Raw genomic sequence first — 19,683 nt, forward strand, 5'->3', positions numbered from 1 at the left:
GGGCCTCTCATAGCAGGAACCTGGTCAGCTCTGAGGAATGGCTACTCTGTCTTTGATGGGTCCTATTCATTTCTGAATCCACTGACCATTAAATACAACTGAAACTTAACCTCACAAGTATTTGTGATTTTTCGTTATACCTTTTGGTCAGTGCCCTGACTTTTCTGTAATACTTAGTACCTCTAACCATGCCTGCTTGAAGTGCTTTCCTGCTTAGTGTCTGGGGATGGGATACATTTTGTCTTATCTCTGGCGGCTCTTTTCTGTCTCCATCATGGGCTTTTCTTTCTTTGTCCCTGAAAGTTTAGTGTTGCAGGGCTTTGTCTTTGATTTCCTTTTTCAAATGTGCTCTCCTGGAGGATCACTCCCATAGTTTCAGCTATACCTCTATACTTCTAACTCCCAAATTTCTCTCTCCTTATCTCTCTCCTAAGCTCAAGACTTACATATCCCACTGCCATGTGCGTGTTCTGCCTGAATGTCTCACAGACAGTTTAAACTCTTAAAAATGCAACTTAGACAAATTTAAGAGGCCCAAACAGGAAACCAGAAGTCTTCTTTGACACTTCCCTTTTCCTTACCTCCCATGGATCTCTAGTAATAATAGCTACAGTTTACTGATGTCTGTTGTGGTTAAACTCTACTTATGTGCTACCACAGATTGTCACAGCAGCCTTGGAAATAGGTATCTTTTTCCCCATTTAAAATGCTTAGCATAGGTATAGACCATAAATCTATACGTTTTGGATAAATGAATGAGGAAACAGGCTTGGAAAAGTTTAAGAACTTGCCCAGTTTACAACCGCTAATCAGGGACTGAGCCAAATGTAAATCAGCCTGATGTGGGTTTGATTACTGTTTCTACCGTTTAGTAGCAGAGTGACTTTGGTGATGTTACTAAAATTGAAATAAATGTCTTTCCATCAAAGACTTATTGTAAGGATTTAATACTCTATCTAAAGTTCATGGTACATTGTCTGGCACTTTCAGGTGCCCTACAGATGTTTTTTTCTTGTAGTAGAATCTGCCTTGTAGGTATACATGGATAATTTCATGTTTTTTTCTTTTTGTTCTGATCTTCTTTTTCATTGAACCATTTTCTTCTCATTCATATATTCAAAGCCATTTTTAAATGGCTTGAATTTTTATTTCATTTTTAGAGACACTCTGACTCATACTCTGATTTCAGATTTCCTCTCAGGTTTACAAATATTATATGACAGCAGATTATTTTAAAAAGGTTTTTTTTTGGTACTTTTTCAATAGTCAGTAATCTTGTTGTCTTAATTTTTATTGTCTTTTGTGCCATCAAATCATGGATGTCTAATTTAGGTCCCCTATTCTGATTTGCTAATGGGCCATTACTTGGTTCTTTTTTACCAAGAAAAGTAGCAACTGGTGTTGGTAGTGTTTTTCAGATTATACAGTGAGAAGTAAATTTCACCTCAGAGTGTTATCAATGAAATAAATGGTTTATAGTATTGAATGTTTTATAAACATTTATAAAAACGCTCACTTTTTAGGTTTTAAAACCATTTTTGTTACGTCGAATAAAAACTGATGTGGAGAAGAGTCTGCCTCCTAAAAAGGAAATCAAGATTTACTTGGGACTGAGTAAAATGCAGCGGGAATGGTGAGTTATTTTATTTCTGCTAGAATTTATGTATAAAGATTTATTAAAAATTAGCTTTGTAGTGTTTCAATTGTGACTTTAGTTCAGAAAGTACATTTTAGGTTTAAGTGCCAAGTTAAGTAGTTCAAATATTTTAATATAAAGTTGATGAGTATTTTATTTAACCTTTAGGATAGAGTATGGGGAGTCTGTAGACCTGTGTTTGAGTCCATGCTTTGCCTCTTAATGACTGTTTAGCTTGGACAAATTATGTAACCTCAATTTCCCTTCTGTAAAATGGCGATAATAATACTTATAAGAAGGATGTCAGAGTTAAAGGGGATAATATCACTGGCACAGTTGTTAGTTATTCTTGCTTTTTCCATCAATGAAAATAGTAATAACCATAATAATGAGTGAAAATATCAGTGATTGTAGATATTATAAAAATAGAAGCTGGATTGGTTTGATAAATACAAGCAAAACAGGAAATTGACAAGAGGAGTCACACAGAACCATAAATTTGATATAAATTGAACATGTTAATAATGTAATAATGCTATAAGAGAAGCAAAATGTTGCTTATATAAATGAAATTAGGTAACTTATACTATATAGACAGTTCTTTATTATTGAAGCCAGTATAGGGTAGTGATAAAGAGCATATTTCTCTAGACTCAGAAGTAAGATCAAACCCTTGCTTTGTCCCTTTCTGTGGCTCTGAAAAAATTGTTTCACTTCTTTTAGCTGCCTGAATTTCCATCAGTAAAGTGGTGGTGACCCTAGTACATATCTCAGAGTTGTGAAGATTTAACAAGATGATTCATATGCCTGGCACTTGCACTCAGTACAAGTTGGCTATTGTTAGAATTAAATATTACTACTCCCCAGGTGCATACATACATCTGTTTTTTTCCTGGGGGAAGGTCTGAAAAAGGCAGTAAAAATGTTTATAGTGTCAGAAAAAAATGACCTATGAAGACAGGTATAAGAAATTGCAACTGCTTTTAGCTCAAACAAGTAAAAGCTGGATGCCAACTTTGAGCAAATATTGTAGTTATTAAATAATTATTGTACACAGTTGTCTGAATTGTTATCAACTGATGGCAATTTTTAGCAATGGATAAAGCAGGAGGAAATCAGTTTATAGGCAGCACACAAGTTAAAATACTCAAATCCTCGCTAGTTTTTTGTTTTTTTTTCTCATCAGATTTAGTCTCCAATCAGATCTTTTTGTTTTTCTTTAAATAGGAATCTAAGCAGATTATCAAAAGGACATTTTTCTTTCCAAAGGGACATTTCTTGATGGTGTTAAGCCTGTATAATAGTTGATGATTAATTATAGTTTAATTTTTTAGGTATACAAAAATCCTGATGAAAGATATTGATGTTTTAAACTCTGCTGGCAAAATGGACAAGATGCGACTCTTAAACATTCTGATGCAGCTTCGAAAGTGTTGTAATCATCCTTACCTGTTTGATGGTGCTGAACCTGGTCCCCCCTACACCACTGATGAGCACATTGTTAGCAACAGTGGTAAAATGGTAGTCCTTGATAAACTATTGGCCAAACTCAAAGAACAGGGTAAGTTACAGATCTTCAAAGTAATGTGAAATAACTTAATATTGTATATGAATAACATTTTGCTTAGCTATTCATCATTCATTCATTCACTTATTCAGCACACATTGTTGAGTACTTACTCTTTGGTTAGGAATTGTCCTGTGGGCTGTATATGTTGTTATTTAGTCGATAAGTTGTGACTGACTCTTTTGCGCCCCTGTGGACTGTAGCCCATCAGGCTTCTCTGTCCATGGGATTTCCCAGGCAGGAAGACTGGAATGGGTTGCCATTTCCTCCTTCAGGGGATCTTCCCAACCCAGGAATAGAACCCCTGTCTCCTGCGGCTCCTGCATTGGCAGGTGAATTCTTTACCACTGTGCCACCTGGGAAGCCCCTATGGGCTGGGTATACAAAGATGCATAAGACAACAGTCCTTGCCTTGTAGATGCTCACAGTGCAGTGAGGAGGCATAATTGCAAGTCATTTTGATAAGTGCTCTGATATGCCAAGATATTAGGGGTTGAGGGAGTCTTCACAAAGATGACATTTGGGGTGAGCACTGCAGAATGTGTAGGAGTAAACAGTGGAAAAAAAGGAGGGCAAGGGTTTTTCATCTCTGCAATGAAGCAGAGGTGTGAAAGAAGGGAATGTGGAGCATATGGTATCTGGATAGAGTGGCAGTGGATGAGTCTAGGAAGATGAATTGGGGCTATTACAAAAGGCCATTTAAACTATACTTTATGGGTTTCGGGCTATTTTGAAGCTGGTGTGGGTGATTGCACAAGATTTGGCCGTGGAGAATGACACAATCAGACTTGTATGTTAGGAAGAGAAGCTTGAAAGCAATGTGGGGTGTACCTCCTGAGCCTGAGAGACTAGAAACATCCTCAGGACAAAGTAAAGGCAGACTTTAAATCATCTGAATATGTATGGGGGATTTTGAAGATCTTAAAAATGTATAACTCAACAAATATATACTTCTGTATAGTATCCATTGAAGAGATGTGTGTAGGGGGCTTAGTATTCGTTAGTGGTATGAGTGTTCATGTGTTAAATATTTATATTGCATATGATGCTTGCTTTTATTTTTGTAACTTTCAAGTTAGTTTTACATAAGTTGAATAACTTGCCTTTTTTTGGTGAAATGTTTTAGGTTCAAGGGTTCTCATTTTTAGCCAGATGACACGCTTGCTGGACATTTTGGAGGATTATTGTATGTGGCGTGGTTACGAGTATTGTCGACTGGATGGACAAACCCCCCATGAAGAACGAGAGGTGAGGAAGAGAAAATAAAACAAAACTTGAAAAATCAGAGTTCAGTTACGCCATGTTTTTCATCATTAGGTAGTTTTGAATTTTGGCCTTTTCTTTAGCTAGTTGCATTGAATTGCTCACTACCATCTTTTGGTCCTTGAGATCTTCAGCTGGACTTTCATTACACTGGCTCTTTACAAATCATTCTTTCCAAGGTTTTCAAAGACATCCTCGCTTATCAAAAGGACACTGCACCATCACATCCTTACCTCCTCTAACCACTGCTATCCCTGGCCTTTTGACTTGCTGTTTCTCAGCTTCCTCTTTGACCCTTGATTCTACGTCATTTTCTTTGTCTGATTTGCCTCCTACATTAGACCCTCGCCATTCATGGAGTTGAACAGTTAAGACTTTTTCAGTTTATGAGCAACTGTAAGGACTCATGAGACAATAATTTGTAAAGGAAATGATCTCAATAGACACTTTGTAAAACTGAAATTGAATGACATAGGTACAGGTGCTTATCATTCAGTTGGATCTTGGAAGACTAAAAGGTCGGTGTGCAGGAATGAGTCACTTAGCTAATGAGGAAGCCTGTCTAGCACCCAGTATCTTTTAACTTGGAAATTCTTAAAGATTTTAAGATTATTTCTCATGAATATCAGGGGTCTAATGTATATAAAAAACCCTTTAAAGCACTTTTTCTGAGGGAGGGCTTTGCTAATTTATCTTCTTTTTTCTGTGATCCTTCAGGGCTCTGTCTTTGGCCTCTGTTTTAAGTCTATACTCTTGCTGTGGGCAGAGACCGTGATTTCATGGTATAGTGGAAAATGCATTGAACTTGGTTTCCGAAGACTTGAATTTAACATCAACTCCACCATTATGTGTGCAAGCTATTTAATCCTCTGAGCCTCAGTATCTTTAACTGTATATATTATAAGGGTACTATTAATGCCTAGGCTTTTGTTTTCCTGACAGTGTTGTGAGGATCACTGGATAGAATAGGTATGAACATAGTTTTTGTACCGTGCAGTGTAGTATAGATCACAGGTCATGAAAGTGCACACAGGCCTTTTCACTTCGCAGCTCTCGGACCCCTTCTCAGGCCACAGAGACTCTCAGCCTATGTCCTTGTCCTTCCATCGCTGCAGTGGGCACTCTGTCCCTTGTGTGCCTCCTATAGCAGAAGCATGGGCCCTTTTCACATTAAGCATTTCCCTGCTACCCACTATGGGGAAACATGTGGTAATATTTATAAATAAGGATATTTCAAAGCTTACACTGTTCCCTGTCTGACTCTCTTGGAAATGGTAACTCAAAACTTTATTGGGCTTTTGCTGATTTATTCCTGAGAATGGATTTCTGCCAATCCACATGAAGCATAGGCCATATAGTAGCATTCAAGATGGCCCTTCTTCCTGGAATGAAGATGGTATTAAAGCAGAAGAGTAGGTGCTTTCTGATCTCAAATAGCCAATTTGCATTTCTGACTAATCTCTCTGCTCATGAATAATATGGACTTTACCTAATTATGCCCCAATTATCTGGTCTCTTAAAATGCTAAATAATGTTCTCCCTTCAGAGAGTTGGAATCACATGTTTTGACTTTAGATGCAGCACAGTGAGAGCTGTTCATTTTATTTTGGAAACATCCTGCCTCCCCATCATGTCATCGTTCAGATAAGCATTTCATCTATTTTCCCAATAAGAAGTGGAAATCCACCTTGGATTCCTTACTCAAATTGTTCACGAGCTGTTCATAAGCAGTTCTTTCTCAATAGCACTCAGATTTGCCATAGGTATAGCTAAATTCAGCTAGCTTCTGTAACCTTGACTTATCTTAACTTTAACCTCACTTTTATAGGGAAAGGAGCTAACATTTATCAAGCAACAGCTATAAGCTAGGCAACTTTATAGTTCCAGTTGAATTCTCCTAGCAGCCCAGTGAAGTAATTTGCTCCACTTGAAACTGTGTCCCAGAGAGGTTAAATGCTTGCTGAGAACCACATGTGTAATAAATGGTAGAGTTATGACTCACACCCAGGTTTTTGCTATTTCCTCTACACCAAATTGCCTCTCACTACACCATGCTGCTTTCTGTACTGCCCCTCTACATGCTGTATGGACTGCAGCAGAGTCGCCTTCTCTGCCTGCAGCTTTTGACCATGCCATTCCATTCCTTAAAAATAGAACTTCCTGTATTTCATGATTATAAAAGTGATATATGATTGCCAAGGAAATTTGGAAAATAACAGTAGTTCTGGCTGATCTTTCTATGCATATATAATATATAAGTAATTAATTTTATACTGTATATGCTACGTATAAAGTTCAGTATCCTGATACGTTTTACTCACCATTGTGTTGTATTTCCCCATATTAGTAAAAAAAAAAACACCGTAAAAATAATTTCAGTGTACTGTTTCATTCTGTGGACATACAGTAAATAATTTATCCCCCTGTTGTTGATCATTTAGGTTGTTTCCAATTTTTCACTATTATAAATAATGCTTAAGTGAAAGTCCTTCTACATAAATCTTTGTGCCCATCTCTGATTATTTCCTTAGGATAAATTCCTAGAAGTGGAATTACTGGGTCAAAGGGTATGAACACATTTAAGACTCTTGATGCATGTTGCCAAATTGCTTTCCAGAAAGGTTGTACCAATTTACACTCCCAGCAGCAATGTATGAGAGTGCCCGTCTCATCGCCCCCTCGTCAACATTGAGTATTATCATTCTTTTAATCTTCAAAAAATGGTATTATGTTTTTTTTATTTGCATTTACTTGATGACTAGTGAGACTGAACATTATTCTTGTGTTTATTAGCCATTTGTATTTGTTCTTCTGTGTACTCTCCTTTTTTTTCCCCTCATTTTTCTATTGGGGTCTTAGTGTTTTTTTTTTCTAATTAATTGAGATCTTTATATAGTAAGGATATTAATGTCCTATTAATTTTTAAGACTCTTTACTAAATATCCATGGATTACCTTCCTGATTTTCCTCATTACTTCCCTGTTTGCTCCTTTTCACCGTATGGTAGTAAATCTACCTACCTCCCCTTTATCTGTTGCTCTCATTCCCATCTCTAAACTTTTTTTTTTCTCTCTTGGTTGGTCTTCTAAACTATATCTTCTTTATTAATCCTTCATAAATTAATGGGAATGAAGTTGAGATATCTGACATTTTACCCCCTAAATAAATTTTAGCTCTCAATTAAAACATTTTCACTATTTTTATTTTAGAACAATTTATCACTTGCTTAGTTAAATTTGTCTTTGTGATTGTTTGTCTTTACTGGTATAAGTGTCTAAAGATTAGTTACGTTATTTAATATACTTTTTTACTGTATACACAGTGCAGTTTATGGATAGATGCTTAAATATTTTTGAAGGTGGAAGAATATTACAAAGTGGGGGTTTGAGCATGCATGTTAAAATGTTTATTTCTTAAGAACTCTGGTAATATAATTTTATTTTTCTCTCTTTTTCTTCCATCTCCTATCAATTAAAAAAAAGGAAGCAATAGAGGCCTTTAATATTCCTAATAGTAGCAAATTCATCTTCATGCTGAGTACCAGGGCTGGAGGTCTCGGAATTAACTTGGCAAGTGCTGATGTGGTTATACTGTATGACTCAGACTGGAATCCACAGGTGGATCTGCAAGCTATGGTTAGTTATCTTTAATGATAACAGAAATTTATCTTAGTTAAGAAAACTATTGCTATTTATACAGCATGAAGGTAATTTATGATGAAAGGGTAATAGCAATCTTTGGGAGGTTTGGTAGATGTTAAAATAGATTTTTTTTGGAAAAAAAAAGTTGCTATGCTAATTGCAAAAACGAAATGAAAACAGATAGATGCCAAATCCAACTGTAGCATTTCTGTGTTGATTTTGGCTTTTATCATGAAACACAAATGTAATTTTTCCCCATTCCTAAATATTGAAGAGGGTACATTCATGTTTGAATGATAAGGGATTAAAAATTAGTCTCTTAAGTATTATTCTGCTCAACAAATAAATATATTAAAATCCTTAGCACTAAAATTGGGAGAGATAGTATTTTAACTTCTGTAATAAAACAACTGGAGCAAGAAGGTGAAAATGTAACAAAGGAATATATTCCAGGAAAACATTTGCTACCTAGAGACACTATCAGAAACTATTCCACCCTAAAAAATTCAAAGAGCTTTTCTTACTTTTAATCATGGTATCATTTATTGAACTAGAGCTACAACTTCAGTCACTGTGACTCAAATTTTAAGGTGAATTTAATTTCAGAAGTAAAAAGATACAAAATAGCTATGCATTCAAAATCCCCAGAATTTTGGGGATAATTGACTGTCTTTGGAAACAAAATCATATGCCAATGAGGCAGAGCTTAGAAGTCCTCCCTTTTCTTTTGTAATAGAGAATTGAAAATACTTACATTAGGACATTTTAAAATCCACATGCTTTGGCATGCTGCTGCTGGTGCTAAGTTGCTTCAGTTGGACTCTGACTCTGTGACCCTGGACTGTAGCCCACCAGGCTCCTCTGTCCATGGGATACTCCAGGCAAGAATAATGGAATGGCTTGCTATGCTCTCCTCTAGGGGATCTTCCCAACCTAGGGATCTAATCTGTGTCTCTTATGTCTACTGCATTGGCAGGCAGGTTCTTTACCACTAGCACCAATTACTACTACTTTAGCGTGTTTGATCTGACTCGGTAGGAGTAAGTCCCGGTAAATTAGTGTTAGTGAACTGGAAAACCTGTTGACAACACTTCATTTCCTTAAAAGTGTTAGAGTATAGCTGATCTTTCACAATTTACTGATTTGAGTTTGAAATGTAAATGTGTGTAGGGGTATTGCATTCTCTTTCAGCATGCTGTGTTGAAACTGTTACTGGTGCTGGTGTTTTTATATTTAGTACAGGGATGTTTGAAACTTGTTTCTTTGCTTTTTTTTTTCCTTTTGCTCAGCTACCCTTCTCCCTTCACAGATTTGCTGAGAGCTTCTGGGGTTTTTAAAAATACTCCCCCTAGCTGTTTATCTGTTATCTGAATTTGCCACCTGTCAACTTTACCAACTGTAAACCACAGGACTAAATTCTAGACCATACAGTAAGGGTATTAATCTCCCATTAATGTTTATGACCCTTTACTGCAGATCGCTGAATTGCCTCAGTAAGCAGAAAGAACTGCTTGCTGATGAGAGAAAGCTGACTTTTGCCACCATGGCAACCCTTGTTAACTACTTTGCCCCTCACTTAAAAAACTCCTTGCTAGGGTGGAAGATATTTTTATTTAATGGCTTAAAGTTACTCAGTAACTCAGTCCAGAAGCTTTCAGCTCTTTTTAGACCTTATCAAGGGCTTTTGTCTTTTGTCCTTCTGGAAATTTCCATTAATAATACAGCAGAATATTTGTGGATTTCTGTGTTCCCAGGGTTCTCTAGATAGGCTTAATATTTATTATCCTTCTTTCAAAAGTGGCCAGTCTAGAGAGATCAGGAACTAATTTTATTTTCAGAATTTTATAGCATAAGCTAGCTACACCATACATTTTATCCAGAATACCCAGTGTCTTATATTAGGATTTTTTCTACTAGGATCGGGCACATCGTATTGGTCAGAAGAAGCCAGTACGTGTGTTTCGTCTCATCACCGACAACACTGTTGAAGAAAGGATTGTTGAAAGAGCTGAGATAAAACTGAGACTGGATTCAATTGTCATACAACAAGGTATTTATATGTATAAACTTACTTAGATGTTTCTTTGGAAAAACACATGCAATTTTCTTCAAAGGAGATTACTTTTAATGATAGTTGACCAAAATCTGCAATCTTAGAGAAGAAAGTCAAATTAAAAAAAAATCCCCATTTTGAAACCTAGTGTTCAGTATATGGGGTAGGTAGTTTAACCTCACTAGCTTATAGTTGAATGTCAGTGGCATGTCTTTTGAAGTACTTGATATTATGTAGCAGATAAAAGTTTGGCTTAAAAATTTTAAATATGTTTTAGAGGGTGCCTTTTCATTCAGAGAAATTTGATCTGAGAAATGAAGTTTGAAGATGAAAAAATGTTTTTGTCCTCCTGTGTTTTAAGTGAATTTTATAAAAGGAAATTCATATTGAAATAGAAGGTATGGTAGAAGAAAAACTTGCAGGGTTATTCATTTAAAAAACTACTTCAAAGTTCACTAATTTTCTGCTGTAAAGCTTTACTTATGGTTAAATGTGTGCTTAGTCACTCAGTCGTGTCCGACTCTTGTGACCCCATAGACTGTAGCCTGCCGGCTTCCTCTGTCCTTGGGATTCTCCAGGCAAGAATACTAGAGTGGGTTGCCATTTCCTTCTCCAGGAGATCTTTCCGACCCAGGAATTGAACCCAGGTCTCCTGCATTGCAGGCAGACTCATGGTTAAATGTAGTAGTGTCTGATTAGAACTATTATGCTATGCTTTCTCTGAACTATAATTGAATATATACAATTTTTATTTTTATTATTAGGAAGACTCATTGACCAACAGTCTAACAAGATGGCAAAAGAGGAAATGTTGCAAATGATACGTCATGGAGCCACCCATGTTTTTGCTTCTAAAGAAAGTGAGCTGACAGATGAAGACATTACAACTCTTCTGGAAAGAGGGGAAAAGAAGGTAGGTTAAAATGGCTTTTTTTCCTGATCAATTGCTTCAAAATCAACATACTTCAGCATAATTATTGTATTGCATTGTTTCAAATAACACATGTTCTCTGTAAGAATTTGTAGATTTATATCTAGGGATAATTTAGTATTTTTTATTTTTTCAGTTTAATTTTTGGTGAGAAAGACTAAGGGCCAGAGTTTAAAATCAAGTGACCTTATACCTCATACTTATAATATTGGTATTTACTGTACTTAAAAGCCAAGTAAATTTTTTGTTTAATCACTTGTATCAGGACTGCATTTTACGACCTTTCTTTTTGCATGGGATTAGAAATTATCTTGGAGAAGGAAATGGCAACCCACTCCAGTGTTGTTGCCTAGAGAATTCCGTGGACAGAGGATCCTGGTGGGCTGCTGTCCATAGGGTCGCAGAGTCGGACACGACTGAAACAGCCCACCAGGCTCCTCTGTCCACGGAATTCTCTAGGCAAGAATACTGGAGTGGGTCGCCATATCCTTCTCCATTCTTTTCCTGACTTATTTCATTTAGCATAATAGCCTCAAGGCCCATCCATCCTGTCTCAAATGGCAGGATTTCCTTCTCTTTAATGGCTGAATAATATTCCGTTGTATCCATATACACCACATTTTCTTTATCCATTCATCCATTGATGGACGCTTAGGTTGTATTCCTGTCTTGGCTATTGTAAATAGTGCTGCAACAAACTTGGGGGTGAAGGTATCTTTTCGAATTAATGAGTTCATTTCCTTCAAATAAATACCCTGAAGTGGAATTTAGAATTGCTGGATCATATGGTAGCTCTATTTTTAATTTTTAGAGCAACCTTCATACTGTTTTCCATGGTGGCTGTACCTTACCAGTAGTGCACAAGGGTTCCTCTTTTTTCACATCCTCACCAACACTTGCTATTTCTTGTCTTTTTGATAATAGCCGTTCTAACAGGTGTGAGATGATATCTCACTGTGGCTTTGACTTGCATTTCCCCGACAATTAGTGATATTGAGCACCTTTTCAGGTATCTGAGGTTATATGTTGGGTTTTGAGCAATCTTGTATTACTGTGTTTCATATTAGTGTGCAGATGTGTTGTTTAGTCCAAGTTTGCCTTTGTTTTAGCATTACCATGTGTCCCATTAAAATTATGCAGCAGAAATTATAATAGGGCTACATTTTTAATGATGAAAGATTTTAGAGAAAGCCTTAGTGAGAGCACTTAAGAAGAACCATTGAAATATTTAAAATACTTGGGCTAAATTAAATTTATATTCAAGTTTGATGTTAGCATTGCATTATTACCTTAAAAATGAACAGATTGTATGTTTCATATCAATAATTGCCTTTAAAAGACAGAGAATTCACAGATTTTTATAAGTAATTCAGTGATAACTTTCTAATTTCAATGCATTCAACTTTAGACCGCAGAGATGAATGAACGCTTGCAGAAAATGGGAGAGTCTTCTCTGAGAAATTTTAGAATGGACATTGAACAAAGTTTGTACAAGTTTGAAGGAGAAGATTATAGAGAAAAACAGAAGGTAACTTTTTACTGTCAACCGTTAGATTCTCAGATTAGCATTTCTTCCTATAGCAATTAAATATTTAACAAAACATGGGCATTTACCTGTTACAGTACTCTACTATAGAGTGAAAGTGATGTAGGTCAAAATCATCTTATCCATGGGATACCTTTAATATATTTTGCTGGTTGTTTATTGTTATTATTATTACCACTATCATCATTATCATTTTTGTTGTTGCTGCTATTACTGTACCACTACTTTGGTTTTTGAGAAGTAGTATAGGATTGTGGTTGAGTTGCTGGATTCTGAAGCTAAAATCATAACTCTATTACTAATTATGTGACTTTAAAATCTTTTTTAGTTGAAGTATAGTTGATTTACAGTGTTGTGTTAGTTTTAGGTATACAGCAAAGCAATTCAGTTATATGTACACATATTTTTTTTTTCAGATTCCTTTCCTTTATAGGTCATTACAAAATATTGAGTATAGTTCCCTGTGCTGTACAGTAGGCCCTTGTTGGTTATCTATTTTGTATATAGAAGTGTGTATATGTGAATCCCAAACTCCTGATTTATCCCTCCTCCCCTTTCCCCTTGGTAACCATAATCAAGTGACTTTAGATAATCAGTGTTTTCACCAATCAAATGGAAGTTGTCATAATTACATTTTAGAGCAATTAGAACAAAATGTGCAGTATTTAGTAATAATTACATTAGTAATAGTATTACTGTTGACATATACGTTAAATGCTGGAAGGACTTTGTTACAGGTGGTCTCATAAAATAATGCCTTGTAATATACTTCATGGGCCACAAAGTTCCCTTGAAAAAAATGGAAATTTTGTTTATTTTCTCTGTTTAAACTGAAATTATGGCTGTAATTTTTGAAACTTTTAATTTTGAAATAGCTTTAGACTTTATTGCAAAAAAATAGTATGGAGTTCACATATATCCTTTACTCAGCTCTCATTGTAATGTTAACAATTTACCTAATCATATTACAGTGATCAAGTGTAGAAAGTTAACCTTTTCCCCCAGTACCCTAGTATCCTTTCCCTGTTCCAGGGTTTACAATCCAAGATCCCACTTTTCAGTTTCTAAAAACAGTTTTATTTTTAAGAGCAGTTTTAGGTTCATAGCAAAAAGCAGTAGTAAATACAAAGAGTTCCCATATTCTATCTGCGCCACCCCCCAACAGCTTCCCACACTATCAACATCTCATATCTGTTGAACCTACATTGACATATCATTATCATACAAAGGCCATCATTTACATTAGGGTTCACTTTTGGAATTGTACAGTCTGTGGGTTTCGATAAATTTAAAAATGACTGATATCCACCATTATAATATCATCCAGGATAGTTTCATTGCCCTAAAACTCCTCCATGTGCTGCCTAGTAATCCCACCCTCCTCTCAGCCCCTGACAACAATTGATCTTTGTACTATTGCCATAGTTTTTCCCTTTTCAGAATATTATATTGTTGGAATCATACAGTATGTAGCCTTTCCTGCTTGGCTTCTTTGACTTAGTAATATGCATTTAAAGTTGCTTTGTATGTTTTCATGACTTGATGGCTCATTTCTTTGTAGTGCTAAGATCCATTTCTGATGTACTACAGTTTATGCATTTATCTACTGAAGGACATCTTGATTGCTTCCAAGTTTTGGTATTATGAATAAAAGCTGCCATAAACATTCTTTTTTTTTATTTTTTAATTTTTTTAATTTTAAAATCTTTAATTCTTATATGTGTTCCCAAACATGAACCCCCCTCCCACCTCCCTCCCCATAACATCTCTCTGGGTCATCCCCATGCACCAGCCCCAAGCATGCTGTATCCTGCGTCAGACATAGACTGGCGATTCAATTCTTACATGATAGTATACATGATAGATTGCCATTCTCCCAAATCATCCCACCCTCTCCCTCTCCCTCTGAGTCCAAAAGTCCGTTATACACAGCTGTGTCTTTTTTCCTGTCTTGCATACAGCAGGTTTCTGTGGGGATATAGATTTTCAACTCTTTTGGGTAAATCCCAAGGAGCACAATTATTGGATTGTATTGTGATGGTGGTCTAGTTGCTAAGTCAAATCTGACTCTTGCGACCCCATGGACTGTAGCCCACCAGGCTTTTCTGCCCATGGGATTTCCCAGGCAAGAATACTGGAGCGGGTTGCCATTTCCTTTTCCAGGGGATCTTCTTGACCCAGGGATAGAACCCAGGTCTCCTGCATTGCAGGTAGTTTCTTTACCAAGTGAGCCACCAGGGAAGCCCCGATTGTATGGTAAGAATGTTTAATTTTGTAAGAAACTGACAACCTGTCTTCCAAAATGGCCATACTGTTTACATTCTCATGGGCAGTGAATGGGGCTTCCCCGGTGGCACAGTGGTAAAGAATCTGCCTGCCAGTGCAGGAGATGTGGGTTCGATACCTGGGACATGACTGAGCAAGCATGCAGTGTAGTAGTATGTCTTTGTTTTAATTTGTATTTCACTGATGGATGATGTGGAGCATATTTTCACTTGCTTATTTACCATCTGTATATTTCATTAGGGAGGTGTCTATTCAGATCTTTTGCCCATTTAAAAATCCAATCAATTGTTTTCTTATTATTGAGTTTTAAGAGTTCTTTGTATATTTTGGATAACAGTCTTTTATCAGCTGTCTTTTTTTTTTTTTTAAATAAGACAAGATTTATTTCTTCTGAGAGTTTACATGAAACATTGGTTTCTCTCAGTCTGTGGCTTGTCTTCTCATTGTCTTCACATTGCATTTCATTCTGTGATAGTTCTCAGTCTTTCTTTGTTTTTCATGAGATTGACACTTTTGAACAGTATTTTTCTGCTGTCTTGTAGTTTGTCTTTCACTTTGGGTTTTTGTGTTTGTTTTTCATGATTTGATTGAGATTATGCATTTTTGGCAAGAATGCCTTGGAAGGGATGTTACGTCTTTCTCAGTACTTCATACCAGGGAACATGATGTCACTATGTTGTGTTACTGGGAACTTGAATCTTAGTCACTTTGTTGAGGTGGCGCCTGCTGGATTTTTCCACTGTAGAGTTACCGAATTTCTCTTTGTAATTGATAGATATCTTGGTGGGGGGAGCTACTCCTCAAACTTTTCCACACTGATTTTGGCATCTCTTGGTGGAGTTTGCTTACAATAGTTATTGTGGTGTTCACCTAACGGTAATTTTGTATTTCCTTTATTCCATCTATATTTATTAATTGGGGTTTTTCTGTAAGGAAAAGTTGTCCCTTCTCCCCATTTATTTATATACTCATTTATTTATATCAGCATGGACTTAAGAATATTTATTTTGTTAGTTATAATACAATTCTGTCATTTTTATTTTGTTACTGAAATTGCTCTATAAAGCTGCTATATTTTTAAACTGACAGAATGAATTTTTTATAATAAAAAAACTTATTCTTGGATATTGATTTTATTGAAAAATGAGAGGTGAGTCATTTTAATTTGCATTGCAACTAATATGGTAATAGCGCTTTGTTGCTACCATTATTCCTGGCTAGTTTTTAGTATCTTAACCAAAATCTATCTAGTTATTCCATCTCTAACCTTAATTGAGACCATTTATGGTTTGCTCTGATGAGATGGAGGTGATAGCCTGCATGCACAGTGTAGAAACTGCCTTCCTAATATGCTTTTTAGATCTCATTATGTGACTTTTTAAAAATTAATTTTGCAGTTATTCCTGTGGGCTTATTGGTTTTAAGAGTGTTTTTTGAAGTAGAAAACATTAAACAGTGAAGAGTCTAACCATCACTGGTGCATCTTATCTGCATTCTTAGGGGAAAATTAGGCTTAATAAAATATTTGTCATTTCTAATATAACATATTTTCCTGTGCTTCTGAGAAAATAATGATGTACAGATACAAAAAATTTTAATAACAATTATGATGACATACTTTTATAATTGAATGATTAAATCAGAATTTTTCTGAATATTCTGAGTTGAGATTATAATGTGTTTTGTTATTTTTTAGATAGGTTCTTAAAATAGGTTCAGACTATCCTTTGAAAAGAATTGAAAACCTGCAAAAATGTTCATACATATCATGGAAATTGCACAGTAAGGGAGATTTTCATATAAGATTTGTTGAACTAGTTGCATTAGTTCATAACCATACTTGATGAATTAAGTCACAGTGGCTGACATTGATTCTGAATAAATTGACCTAAATAAGTTTGTATTAATGTACTCTTATCTAAAACTAATTTAGCATATTTGTTTTGTTTTTGAAAGTACAGGAATTGCCCTTTAATACTTATTTCAAATTTGAATACCTAAACCTTCACACAAGTATAGGTTAAATGGCCAGATACATTACTTTAAGAAAGGCATTATTATTGATTTATTTTAACCCCAATTGAGACAAATAAAATATTGGTTATTGAAAAATGTCTTTTCCATTACTGTCATCTCACATTAGCCCATCTGAGGAGAAAAACAAAACACAGCTCATTTCACTGTTGTGAGTATTTCTCATTTTACATAAACTCACATTATACTATCCATCTCTTACGAACTTACAGAGTTAAAAGAGACATTTAGTCTAACAAAGAAGTGTTTTTTTCTGTCTCACAGACATTTCCATATGTGGGTACTGCCATTTTATTTGACTTTAGCCTTTACTTCTGACACTGAGAATTTGTAGATTTCTAACCATTCTAGTCATCTTAGTTTATTATCCACTCTTAAAATTACCTTAAAATGTATTATCTTTTATTTTAAAATTATTATTTTTAAGCTAAACTAAAAAAATTATTTTTAAGCTAATAAATATATTAGCTTAAAAAATACTTAAAATGTATTATCCACTCTTAAAACTCAGCCTGTAGATGTGGTCAAATAGAGTGGGACCATTAATTGTAGATTAGTGGCCAGTTTTATGTAAAGGCACTAGGCTAGTTACTGTGAAATCAAGAAAAATATCTGAGCTAGAAAACCATACCTCAGACTCCAGAACTTCATTTTGTCACATTTGTATATTAACTTTTAAATAACTTTTTCTAGCTGATATCAGGATTAAGTTTTGTAATGCTACCAATCATTGTCTACCAAATGCTACTAAATCACCCCACTTTGGATGTTTAATAATAGCTTACATTTAGCTCTTGACAGTCTACCTAATGCTTTCAGATATATGGTCACATGTAATCCTCAGGTAGGTATTATTATTATTCCCATTTTACAGATGGAAAAAATAATTTCTTCAAAGTTATACAGTTGATAAAGTGGCAGAACCTGTTTCAAATTCAAGTCTTTCTGATTCCACTGGCTTGTCCCACAACTACCTTACCAAGAGGTCTCATTTTAAAATTTCTCTTGATTTGAAGGGATATATGGCTGTCATGTTGATATTCAGTATTTTATGCTTTTCAACTGTTTTCTAATTCATACACTTAACAGAGTTACTAGAACCAATGTTAGTCTTCCTCCAGTATTAAGTCACTATTTATTTTGACATAAAATATTAACCAGATTGTACAAATTCTTCTCAATTACTAATAAGGAAGAGCTAAGCTTAAAACATACTTAAAAAAAAAAAAAAAAAACCAAAACCATCTTTGCACCTAAACTTGCTATATAGAATGAGGTTTTGGAATTTGGGATGTATAGCTGTGACTTAAAAACACTTTTTGTTTTGAATATAGTTGATTTACAATATCATGTTAGTTTCAAGTGTACAGCATAGTAATTTAGTTATTTTTTCAGATTCTTTTGGGGTGCATGTGTCTCTTCCAGTGAGAGTTTTACAAAGCAAGTTTTGATTCTTCCTAATGCTTTGATTTTCTCACACTTCTACAGCCTTGATGTACTGGATATTTATAAAACAATTTGAAGTAATTAAACTCTGCATTCTTGTTTTTGTGTACAGCTTGGAATGGTGGAATGGATTGAACCTCCCAAACGAGAACGCAAAGCAAACTATGCTGTGGATGCCTACTTCAGAGAGGCTTTACGTGTTAGTGAGCCGAAGGTTCCAAAGGTAAAGCAGTATGAGGCCAGGTTTCATGTCCTATAGCAGAATTCTCTTGTAGCATGGTCTCTGATTCAGATTTACTTATATTAGTGCTAAATCTTAGTCTCTAAAATATAACAATACAGAAAAGTACTTGATATGCCCTAGCCTTATGAATGGATTCCATTGTATTTATTTTTCTATATATAAAAGAAATAATAAAAGATAAGTTCACTTCATGAACTGAAAACAAATATGTGTGTAATGTATTTTTCCCCCCACAGGCTCCACGACCTCCAAAACAGCCAAATGTTCAGGATTTTCAATTTTTCCCACCACGTTTATTTGAGCTCCTTGAAAAGGAAATTCTTTATTATAGGAAGACAATAGGCTATAAGGTAATTTTTCAGTTTTTTAGATTAGCATAATATAATCTTTTAAGCTAATGTAATGCATTAAGCTAGACTAGAAAGTGTTTCATTTTAATGTGAGAGTACCTAAGAGTAAATAAAAATAGTGGTGTTTTTAAAACCAAAGAGAAGGTTTTTACTAGAAGTAAAGTATCAAACTACCCAGTCACCAGTGATATCATCACTAAATGAGATTAATGGAGAATGATCTAATATTTTAAAAATATTTAAAAATATTACAAATTCATTTTATTTTAATAATGCTAGTGTTCAAGTGCTCAAAGAATATGTAGAATAAGTAATAGGTATATATTTAGATATAAGTGAATGTATGGTAGATGATAAGAAATCTTTGATTATTTTAAATGACCAAGAAATAGTATTTTTATGTTGATTGCTCATAGACTGATAGAAGCCTGGTTGGTGGTTAGTAGATTATGTTCACTTAGATGTTAAAATAGTGATAAATATGATAGTGAATTGTGGAATTTTAAAATGATCTTTTAGAATTCAAATTTCGTATTTATATAGGTAGATAGGAACCTATTTACAGTGAGTGAAATTTAAAGTTTGTGATACTAAAGCTATCACACGGAGAGATTAAGCATTCCAGGCTATTTCTATATGTTGAAATTGGCTTCCTAGTGAATGGAAAGAGATGACCAAAGGTATAA

The 19,683-nt window shown here is 35.0% G+C and overlaps 1 protein-coding gene across 1 annotated transcript in view; it reads left to right on the forward strand.

The window, feature by feature from the left end:
* SMARCA1 (SWI/SNF related, matrix associated, actin dependent regulator of chromatin, subfamily a, member 1) overlaps positions 1–19,683 on the forward strand; it is a 67,861-nt gene that overhangs the window by 21,218 nt on the left and 26,960 nt on the right. The window contains exons 10-19 of the mRNA XM_052663030.1: positions 1,524–1,633; positions 2,971–3,197; positions 4,330–4,451; positions 6,998–7,033; positions 7,949–8,101; positions 10,025–10,157; positions 10,925–11,073; positions 12,500–12,619; positions 18,516–18,626; positions 18,884–18,997. Of these exons, the coding sequence (XP_052518990.1) occupies positions 1,524–1,633; positions 2,971–3,197; positions 4,330–4,451; positions 6,998–7,033; positions 7,949–8,101; positions 10,025–10,157; positions 10,925–11,073; positions 12,500–12,619; positions 18,516–18,626; positions 18,884–18,997 (1,275 nt within the window). The remainder of the gene's footprint in view (positions 1–1,523; positions 1,634–2,970; positions 3,198–4,329; positions 4,452–6,997; positions 7,034–7,948; positions 8,102–10,024; positions 10,158–10,924; positions 11,074–12,499; positions 12,620–18,515; positions 18,627–18,883; positions 18,998–19,683) is intronic.

The sequence above is a fragment of the Budorcas taxicolor genome, chromosome X, assembly GCF_023091745.1.
Source record: "Budorcas taxicolor isolate Tak-1 chromosome X, Takin1.1, whole genome shotgun sequence".
NCBI lineage: Eukaryota > Metazoa > Chordata > Mammalia > Artiodactyla > Bovidae > Budorcas > Budorcas taxicolor.